Source organism: Stomoxys calcitrans, chromosome 3 (assembly GCF_963082655.1).
Source record: "Stomoxys calcitrans chromosome 3, idStoCalc2.1, whole genome shotgun sequence".
Classification (NCBI taxonomy): Eukaryota; Metazoa; Arthropoda; class Insecta; order Diptera; family Muscidae; genus Stomoxys; species Stomoxys calcitrans.
The window spans coordinates 191,083,067-191,094,310 of record NC_081554.1 but is presented as its reverse complement, the minus strand read 5'-3'; the positions used below and the strand labels follow the sequence as shown (position 1 = coordinate 191,094,310).

Here is an 11,244-nt window from a genome sequence, read left to right as displayed (position 1 = left end):
TTTACATATATACCCGAGGTGGTGGGTATCCAAAGTTCGGCCCGGCCGAACTTAACGCCTTTTTACTTGTTTTGCAATATTTCTCAAAATCTTAAACCTATATCTAAATTTGAACCGATTTCGAACAAACTCCTCAGATACTATGGCAGTCGCCAAAGAAGCGTTTTGCAAAATTTTGGCAAGATGGATCAATAAACGCGCTTGCTGTGACTCTAGAAGTTAAAATCGGGCTATACATATATATGAGAGAGATATATCTAAATCTGAACCGATTTCTATAAAATTCACTAGTAATGTCGACAGTCATAACAAAATCTTTCCTGCTGGATTTCGGGAAAATCGGTTAACAAAAGACCATTATATTCTAATATTACTGCAAATCAGACGAATATATATGGGAGCTATATCTAAATCTGAACCGATTTTGACCAAACTCTATGTATATTGTGGTAGTCATCGAGGAAAGCGTTGTGCAATATTTTGGCAAGATTGGTCAATAAATGTGCTTGCTATGGCTTTAGGAGTGAAAATCGGGCGATATATATATATAAGAGCTATATCTAAATTTGAACCGATTTCTATGAAATTCACTAGTAATGTCGACAGTCGTAAAAAATCCTTCCTGCCGAATTTGGAGAAAATCGGTTAACAAGTGACCATTTTATTGCATTATTACTGAAAATCGGACGAACATACATATGGGAGCTATATCCAAATCTGAACAGATTTTTTCCAATTTCAATAGGCTTCGGTTCTAGGCTTGAAAAACATGCCTGTTTCAAATTTGAAGACGATCGGATGAAAACTGCGACCCATACTTTGTACACAAATTAACATGGATAGACGGACAGACAGGCAGACAGACAGACAGTCGGACATAGCTAAATCGAATCAGAAAGTGATTCTGAGTCGATCGGTATACTTATTAATGGGCCTTTCTCTCTTCCTTTTGGGTGTTACAAACAAATTCGCTAAGTTGTAATACCTTGTACCACAGTAGTGGTGTAGGGTATAAAAATCCATTTTCGTTTCAGTCCCACATTTTCCCGTTCAGTCATTGGAAGCATAATTTTGGGGTGGGCGACCTGCCTGATAATATATCCCAAATTTTTACATAAGTTTCGCATTCTACTCCTAAGTACCTTTCGTTTGAATTTCATATTGTTCAGATCGTCCTACAAGTCTATCGGGAGTGGTTTTGGGAAAGGGCGGCCTCCCAAAGGGGTGGGGTGGATCCCCCGAGTTGTTACATTAAGTTCGTACTTTACTCTTAAATACCTTTCATTTGATACCCATATTGTCTCATTTGGTAAACATGTCCATTTGGGTAAGTTTTGGGGTAGGGCGTCCACCCAATTTTGTGTTTTTGGGTTCCCATAAGGTGGCATACATCATTTCGATTAAATCAATGACAATTTCAGATTGCAAATAACAGATTTATAACGATTTCAAAGCAAGGCAGATCTAAAACTCTTGGTCCTGTAGAGGACGCAGTTCTTATCCGACTTGGCTGAAATTTTGTTTGTGGTGTTTTGTTCTGACTTCCAACAATTGTGCTAAGTATGGTCCGATTCGGTCTATGTTTTGATATAGCTGCCATATAAACCGGCGTTGGATGTTGAATTTTTAGCCTCTAGAAGGCGCAATTCTTATCCAACCAACTATGGGGGGCCAAGAGCCTGATGCAATAAAAGACATCCATAGGTGAGAATCGGCCAAACCAGCAGTGTAAAAATATCTGAAAACACCCATTCTACAGTTCACGGCCTAAGTACCCAACTTCTTTCTATCGAGGTTCGTCAGAAGTAGAGTGCATTCAATAACTTTGTGACTTTTTTCTCAACGATCCTAATTCATTTCGGTTTCTGGTTAAGATTCATTCTCAAGCACTTCGGCTATGCTAAATCAATTAGAATGGGGTCCATGAAAACCCGGATGTAATATTTTATGGTACCACCTCGGTCTTTCTGCGGTTCGGACAATCGCTGTTGGCCTAGGCCCATACAGACAGAGTTTTCCTAACGGACATGGCAGAAAAAACAGCCACTCACCATGTTAATCCGCTCAAGCAACGTGCTTCATCCTTTTCTTCCCAATCCCTTGTCAGCCGGTTGTGCGTACCGAGTTGACCCTAAGAAGTCATTCATCGGCAAGAACTGCCACCTCAGTGTACAACACACTGCTACAACAACAACCTCTTTCTCATTTTAGGACCTGGGAACTCTTTTGATAACCAAAAGCCACAAAGACTGTACAGACTCGCTACTTCAAACCATTGTTGGTAATGGGATCTCTTTTACAATTTTCCAGATATGAAGAACAAATCAGTTTTAATTTATTTAAAGACGGATGAGAACCTTGGTCAGTTATTTGACTTCTGTTTGTCTTGAACCCCTCGATATCCTTGTCGACTTTGGTTCAAATGGGACCATATTTGAATAGAGGTACCACATAGACCGATTGGCTGATTTAAAAAAATACATATTTATTAGTTGATTTTAATGTAATTCGAAACAGCGAGTTGTGCTCTCTCAATATGTCCATGTGAATATGTCCATGTAAAACTAAAATTTGAATGCAAGTTTTCCTCTTCATATGGCTTCACCCCCATTTCACATGTTTGCAATTGCTGTCCTCATAATTCCAATTAAGCGCCGCTGCTTTTGTTTTTTAATATCTGTCGATAAAATGTGCTTAAGTTAAATAAAATGATTGTTTCATGCTTATGACTCATATTCTATTCCGCTAACTGATACGATTTTGTATGTAACTTTATCTCCAAAATTATATCACTAGGCCAATGAATGCGTGAACATTAAGGTGGTTTAATATAATTTCAAAACAAATCTTAAAAGTGAAAGCTGTATGTTAAAATAATTTAAAATTAAATAGATTTGGTAGATATATGTTCAAACAGTTTTTTGGAGAAATTTAATTTTCAATGAACATATTTTCTGAATTTTTTTATTTTATTTTATTCGTGTAATTCCATTCAATTTTGTTTCCCTATACAATTTTCTCCTCTTTTTTAGAATTTTTTAACTTTTGTAAAAAAGTCGGTCAAAATCAATTTTTACCAGGAAAATTCCTTTAACTTTTTTAATTTCCTTCAAGTTATATTTTTTAGAAACTTTTACCAACATATTTTGTTAATAAATATCTTTGTCGATATTTTTTAGAATAAAAAATTTCTAAAAAGTTGCATTTCTCAACGTCTTTTTTTCAAATTTTTTTATTAACAAGTAAAAAGGCGCTAAGTTCGGCCGGGCTGAACTTTGGATACCCACCACCTCGGGTGTAATGTAAACCACCTTTCATCAAAATCCGGTGAAAAATGCACAGCTTTATCTCCCAAATGATCTTTATTGGCCCACGAATTTAAGTTAGGATATGAGGTTTATTTCAACTCGATATTCTCATGATATCTGATATCTGGTGTTTTCCCGGGACAGGTGGTCCTTCATATACTTTACCCTGAAAAAATATCAGAATCGTGCTCCTCTCTCAAATACCATTTATTTAAACCCCATATTGCCGTTGGTTTAAAAGGAGTTTATAGGATGAGGCGTCACCCAAACACATGGGCCCAAAAATAGGTTATCAAATTCGTTTTCTAATCTCAAATACCTTTCATTTGAGCCACATATTGGCATGGTCGAAAAATTTTTTTCCCTTTGGGTGTGTTTTGGGAAAGTGCAACGCCACATAAACACTTTTCCCGAATATTGATATAAAATTCGTGATTTACTCTCAAAGACCTTTCATTTGAGGCCCATTTTGCTATGGTTGTAAATTTGTCCCCTTTGGGGGATGTTTTTGGTGAGAGGAGGCCCCCAAACACTTGGTCCCATATTTGGATATCAGATTCGTATTCTGCATTCAAATACCTTTTATTTAAGCCCCATATTCCAATGGTCAGTAAATAAGTCCTGTTTGGGGGGTGTTTTGGGAAAGGGGTGGATCCCCGATAACGTGGACCCAAATTTGGATATCAGATTCGTATTCTACTCGCAAATACCTTTCATTTGAGTCCAATATTGCCATGGTCGGTAAATATGTCCGATTTAGGGGTGGTTAGGGGGCTGGGTTGGTCCCCCTAGCACATGGTCCGACAATTGGATATCAGATACGTTTTCTTATCCTAAATACCTTTCTTTTAAGTATCATATTGTCGTGATTGGTCTAAATATATGTTTGGTAGGTTTTAGGGTGGGGCGGCCCCCCTAGGTACCCCATCCGAAATTTGGATACCAACTTTTTTATTTTTAGGGCACTATATGAGAGCACACAAAATTTCGCTTAAATCGCACCACCCATCTCTGAGATCTGGCGTTTCTGAAAATTAGGGTAAGGGGGAGGGTCCGCCCCCCCTTAAGATATCAAAAAATGTAGTACCCTATTTTCACCACGGGATCATAATGCACCATCTGTGGAAATTTCAAGAATCGGTTCAGCCGTTTCGGAGTCTATAAGGAACACACAAACAAACAAACCTACAAACAAACACAAATTGATTTATATATATAAGAAGAAGATATGAGCTAAATAAAAATTCTCCTACAATTTATAACCCACTCTAATGTTTATTATAACATGCATATGAACTTATTGTTTTAATTGTAAGACAATAATGCAATGAAAGAACAATTTGATTTGATGTTTTCTTTCAGAAGTCTTGCTACTACTCACGCCTTCTCAAAACCCCTTCCCACCAGTATAACGTACGTGCTGATGATGATTATTTTAAAGAAAATAATAAAATAAGACGACGCAATGCAATAAAATGTTTTGTTTTTTTTTTTCAATTTTTGTTTATCTAAAACGTAAACGACGTATCCGTTGTAGCTGAATAAAGAATGAAAGTGGTGATTGCCAGCCAAGCCGCCCTTATAGCTCAGTAACAATTGTATGCAAAGGCAGGCTTAAGGCTGCGGTGCGGCTGAGCCGACACCCAGCCTACGCTTGACATTATTGAAACAAATAGGCTTCATTTTTTGGTGTTTACAGTTTCAGTTTTATTCGGTTCGTGGATAAGTAAAGCAGTCATAACGAAGCCAACGGAAATCGGTTGTTAATTTAAAATTTTTTAATAAAAATAAATAAGAAACACTTATAAAATACTTAAAATTAGGAAAAATTAGATTAGAAGGTAAAACGTGTAAAAATTACCACATAAACATTTAAAGAATTTTAAACGAATTAAATAGCAAAAACAAGTAAAACGGCATTAAGGCATTCAGTCGGGCCGAACTTTGGATACCCACCATCATTTAGATAAATTCTAGTGAAATATGCACCATATATGAACCCGTAGTAACTGTATCGAAATATGATCTTTTCTGAACCAAACTCGCCGCAATTCAATGTTCGCAATTCCAGTGAAATGGGATAAAACAAGTAAAAGCGTACTAAATTCGGCCGGGCTGAATTTTGGGAACCCACCACCATAAAATATGGGTGCTATATCTAGTTATAGACCGAATAGGACCGTACTTGGCGCAGTTGTTGAGGGTCATAATAGAACACTATATGCAAAATTTCAGGCAAATTGGAAAAAAATTTCGACTTTTAAGGGCTCCAAAATTCAAATTGGGAGATCGGTTTATATGGGAGCTATATCATGATCTTGACCGATTTGGACCGTACTTAGCACAGTTGTTGGGAATCATAACGGAACAACATGTACAAAATTTCAGCCAAATCGGTCATAAATTACGGCTTCCAGGGGCTTAAGAAGTCAAGTCGGGAGATCGGTTTATATGGGAGCTATATCAGCTTATAGACCGATTTGCACCGTACTTGGTTCCGTTATTGGAAGTTATAACGGAATACTATATGCAAAATTTCAGCCAAATCGGATGAATATTGAGGCTTCCAGGGGCTCAAGAAGTCAAATCGGGTGTTAGGTTTATATGGGAGCTATATCAGCTTCTTGACCGATTTGGAAGGACAACCGATTTGCACTATGTGCAAAATTTCAACCAAATCGAATAAAAATTGCGGCTTCTAGAGCCTCAGAGAGTCAAATCGGGAGATCAGTTAATATGGGAGCTGTATCAGCTTATAGACCATTTTGGACCGTACTTGGCTCTATTGTTGGGAGTTATAACGGAATACTATATGCAAAATTTCAGCCAAATCGGAGGAAAATTGAGGCATCCATGGGCTCAAGAAGTCAAATCGGGAAATCGGTTTATATGGGAGCTATATCAGCCTCTTAACCGATTTGGAGCGTACTTGTCGCAGTTATTGGAAGTCGTAACAGAACACTATGTGCAAAATTTCAGCCAAATCGGATGAAAATTGAGCCATCCATAGGCTCAAGATGTCAAATCGAGAGATCGGTTTATATGGGAGCTATATCAGCTTAAAGACCGATTTAGACAGTACTTGGCTCCATTGTTTGGAGTTACAACAGGATACTATATGCAAAATTTCAGCCAAATCGGACAAAAAAGCAGCTTTCTGGGGCTCAAGAAGTCAAATCGGGAGATCGGTTTATATGGGAGCTATATCAGCTTATAAACCGATATGGACCGCACTTTGCTCCGTTGTTGGGAGTTAAAACAGGATATAATATGCAAAATTTCAGCCAAATCGGATAAAAACAGCAGCTTCTAGGGGGCTCAGGAAATCAAATCCGGAGATCGGTTGATATGGGAGCTGTATCAGCTTATAAACCATTTTGGACTGTACTTGGATCAACTGTTGGGAGTTATAACGGAATACTATACGCAAAATTTCAGCCAAATCGAACAAAAATTATGGCTTCCATGAGCTCAAGAAGTCAAATCGGGAGATCGGTTTATGGTGGAGCTATATCAAGTTCTAAACCGATTTGAACCGTACTTAGCTCAGCTGTTAAGAGTTATAAGAGAACGCCATGTGCAAATTTTCAGCTAAATCGGACAAAGATTGTAACTTCCATGGGTTCAAGAAGTCAAATCGGGTAATCGGTTTATATGGGAGCTATATCCAAATCTAAACCGATATGGCCCATTTGAAATACCCACCGACCTACTTCATTGCAAAGTATCTGGGCAAAATTTGAAGCGAATAGCTCTACGGGTTCAAATGCTATCGTGATTTCGACAGAGGGACGGACGGACATGGCTAGTTCGAATCAGAATTTCGATATAATCAAGAATACATATACTTTATGGGGTCCTAGATCAATATTTCGAGGTACTACAAACAGAATGACTACATTAGTATTAGTGGTGGGTATACAAATGGGTCTTATCAATATATATGACAGCTACATCTAACAACATACCCATCTGCGCAATATTTGGGGAGGTTGGGGTTTAACTTAACTCACTGCACCAAATTTCAGCAAAATCGGGCAATATATAGGCTGGTTAAGGGATAAAGACCTTCAACCGGGAGATCGGCTTATATGGGGGCTCTAAACCATATTTGTTTTGAACACCAAAGAGTGGCTCGCTGTGTAAAATTTCGGCGAAATTGGGCAATAAATGCGAATTTTATTGGCCCAAGGACTTAAATCTGGGAATCGGTCTATATGGGGGCTATATATTTAGATATAATCCAATCTAGAGCATACCCGACGCATGTTGGGACTTTATTACCACTTATATAGCCTGATATGGACCATATTCGGTATCATAACACAACACTCTTGGGCTTAGTATAAGCGAAACCGAAAACCCGGATTTGCACAACTGGAAACCCGGTTTTGCAAAACCGGTAATCCGATGTTATACATCCAGAAACGCCGTTCAAAAATATCGGGCAATCTGTTTTCGAAAACCGGGTATCCTGTTTAAAAACAAAACCGATCCCCGATACATGGAAAGCAAGTGCTCGCATTATTCTATCGTTTCAATCGCCCTAATTCTATTAATCACCTTACTTTCATTAAAAGTAGAGCCATAGAGCTGAAATTCGGAACAGATTCTTTTGTTGTTTATCTATAGATGGGCTAAGTTCGAAGATGGGCTATACAGGGCTACATCTTGATATAGCTTTCATATTGGCCAATCTCCCGATTTAAAGTCATGGGCCCATATTAATCTCATTGAATAACCTATTTCGTTCGGATAGGTCTATATTTGGGGATACTTCTAATTTCCCATGAACATTCCATTAAAGAACAGGAGATACTTCTCTCAAATCAATGAGTGGAGTCCGATTAAAGTTTAAACTCAATGATAAGGGGTCTCCTTTCTTATGACGAGTCCGAACGGCGTGACACATACCAACACCACCGCTGAAAATTTTTTCTAATGGTCTCGCCAGGATTCGTACCCAGGCGTTCAGCGTCATAGGCAGACATGCTATTCTCTGCGCTACGGTGGCCTCCGGTGGATATAGCTGTCTTATATATCGATCTCCCGATTGAGCGTCTTGGTTCCTCAAAGGACACAGTTTTTCCCAGATTTCGCCAAAAATGCCACATTTATTTCTTGATTTTTCTGAAATTTGGTAAATTGAACTGTGTTTGATTGGAAGGCCTAACAAAGCTCACATCACGCCCCTGATGAGTAGGGTTCACATTGAACCACATATGGATATAGCCCCCTTATAGATCGATTGAAAGTCTTTCCCCTATAGATGGCGTATTTATTACCCGATTCCGCTGAAGTTTGGCAGTGTGAGTTAAGACCATGCACATCTCTCTCAATCGGATATTATTTGGATATAAAAACCATATAGGACGAACTCCCAATACTGTTTGAAGCCACATATTAACCAATTTCGTTCAAATTAGGACAGTGAGTTGTATTAGAGCCCGTGACGCAATATTGCTTCAGTTTGGACAATATTTCAATATAGCTGCTATGGGTTCATACATGGAGCATATTTTATTGGATCTTGAGGAAATTTCTATAATATATGTGTATATCCTAGGTGGTGGGTATCCAAAGCTTGTTCCGGCCAAACTTTATGTCTTTTTATTTATTATGTCTTTAAAAGATTTCTTTACCTCCAATAATTCTTCAACTTCTCATTAAACTTCAGATCAAAATGAATCACCTGGCTGCAGCATTCCTTATCTATCTTCATATCATGGACTTTGGCAGCGCCTCGAAACCTGAGCCCTATTGTATTCATAACATAACCGAATATACGTATGTAAATGTCACTAAGACCCGTCAGGTTGTTGTCCAAAAGCCTTGGTATAACAAACTGGGTAAGACGAAAACCAAGTTGGAAGAATACACGGACACGGAGGCAAGGCCACATATTACCCCCTTAAGGGTGTGTTGTGAAGGCTATAAAATGTCAGAGCTGCATTTATGTGAACCCCAATGTGTGGAGGGTTGCCCCAAAAATTCCAAATGTGTGGAACCCGAGGTCTGCAAATGCTTACCGGGATACTTTTCCTCATTCTCCAAGGAGGAGGGTGTTAAACATTATTGTGAGGCAATTTGCGAGAAACCTTGTGGTGAGAATTGTCAATGCATAAGGCCAAATGAATGTGAATGTGCGTCAAGAGAAAAAAGTAGTGAAGAGTTTAGTACGCCAGAAATCGAATCGGAAACAGAAATATCAATTGACAGTGGCACAGAAGAGAGCGATCAGCTTTTATCCTCTGAGGAGCCTTTAGAGAGTTCTACTTGGAACAGTGTTGGCAGTGATAGTTCTGATATGAGCGACAACGAATGTCCCGATGATTTTGTGCTTTATCGTGGTCAGTGTCAACCTTTGAAATTTGCCATAGATGAAATTGATTGTCGTGTGGAGCCTTGTGCCGATCCCCAGGCTATTTGCCATGACAATGGCACCTGCACTTGCCGCGAAGGCTTTAGAATGCTAAAGAAAGCCTCACAACAAACCCAGCTGGATGGTGGTGAAGTCACCAGCAGGCAAATTGTAAAGTCCTTGTGTCTAACCTCGGAAGACTATCAACTTTTAATGGCCATACCTCCAGAAGATAGCATCACCATGCAGGAGGTCGACGTAACTGAGGCAACAGATGGTGTGGCCATATTTTTCATTGTATTGGGTGTTTTGACAATGACGGGAGCCTTAATTTTTTTGGGCTTACGATTGGCGAGGGCCAACTCGGGACGCATGGAAGTGGAAGGTAGTATTGAAACAATTTTTATGGTTATATTAACTTGTAAGGTTTTTCATTTCAAATTTTTGCATTTTTTTTCTTAGGCAAACAATTGGAATGCGCTTATGACAGCCGAGGATGCCGCATATCGGATGCAGAGAAATCAGTTATTTAGAAGAGTTTTAGTTTTCTAGATAAAATAGCTTTAATCAATTAGTTTCCAAAGATAGATATTCATAAGATTTGTAAATTTTTAAAAATAAACAAAAATATTAATTAAAAATTTTCAAGGATAACTTAACTAAATTTTGAGCTGAGACACAGAAAATTTAAAGTAGTTTCAATCAAGAAATTATTTGATGCAATTAATTTTTAAATTGAAACTACTTCAATCACGAAAATGATAATATCAATCACCGCTTTTGAAGAAGTATATAAAAAAAAATTTCGATTACAAAAAATTGCATGCTCAATTAAATAAATGATAAAAATATTTGAAAAATTCGATTAATTTTTTAATTGATCCCAATAAAAAATTGATTGAAATTTTTGATTCCAAATAATTTTTTTTGTCGATTCAATTAAAATGTGATAGAATATTTTTGAAAATTCCAATTAATTTCTATACTAGGTACACAGATGTTTACCTCCTGGTCATGTTACTCCCCCGCAGGAGTTCTCCAAAAAATTTCGGGTGTCACGTAGGCGTGCCCTATAGATTTGTTGTTGTTGTCATAGCGGTTTGTTGTGCACTGAGGGGGCAGCGCTTAGCCGATGAAGGACAACATCGGGTTAATCTGGCACGTAGAACGACTGCCTCGGTATTGCTATAGATTTTTCGAAAAGTGGGGCGTTAGGGTCTTTGAAATATTCTTCCCTTTATATTATGGGGAACAAAATAGCCTTTGTTCGAATTTACTTAAGCACGATAATTGATTTTTTTGTTTTGGATTCGATTAAAAAAATTATTGCATCAATTAATCCCCTCGTTGGGTATGATTCATCCCTCCACTTTGGTCTTTATAACAATTGGTCCATATAATTCGTCTATTAGATAGCCCTTTTACATTGGAATCTTGAAAAAGCTGCAGAAATGAGCGCCACAATGGCCGTGTTGGTAGCGAATTCATATTATCCGTGCAGGGATTGTGAATTCGATTCACAATAAAGGCTTTGGCCTGTTGGTGTACTACAGTACAGTGATAGACCAAAACCTC

The 11,244-nt window shown here is 38.1% G+C and overlaps 1 protein-coding gene across 2 annotated transcripts; it reads left to right on the top strand.

Annotated features, from left to right (window-relative positions):
- Positions 1-4,995: 4,995 nt before the first annotated feature.
- Positions 4,996-10,277, top strand: LOC106080483 (uncharacterized). Of its 2 annotated transcripts, none has more exons than XM_013241856.2 (3): positions 4,996-5,067; positions 8,986-10,054; positions 10,132-10,277. In XM_013241856.2, exons 2-3 carry the CDS (start codon positions 8,992-8,994, stop codon positions 10,200-10,202), a joined length of 1,134 nt encoding a protein of 377 aa, XP_013097310.2. In that variant the 5' UTR covers positions 4,996-5,067; positions 8,986-8,991; the 3' UTR covers positions 10,203-10,277. The 2 variants fall into 2 exon arrangements, with proteins under 2 accessions (XP_013097310.2, XP_013097309.2); XM_013241855.2 differs by having other exon boundaries at positions 5,011-5,149.
- Positions 10,278-11,244: the final 967 nt, after the last annotated feature.

Excerpts from the sequence above, each read along its gene's own strand:
- LOC106080483 (XM_013241856.2), top strand. The coding sequence starts at position 8,992 with ATGAATCACCTGGCTGCAGCATTCCTTATCTATCTTCATATCATGGAC. Across the intron at positions 10,055-10,131 it reads GGGACGCATGGAAGTGGAAG|GCAAACAATTGGAATGCGCT; the intron begins GTAGTATTGAAA and ends TTTTTTTCTTAG.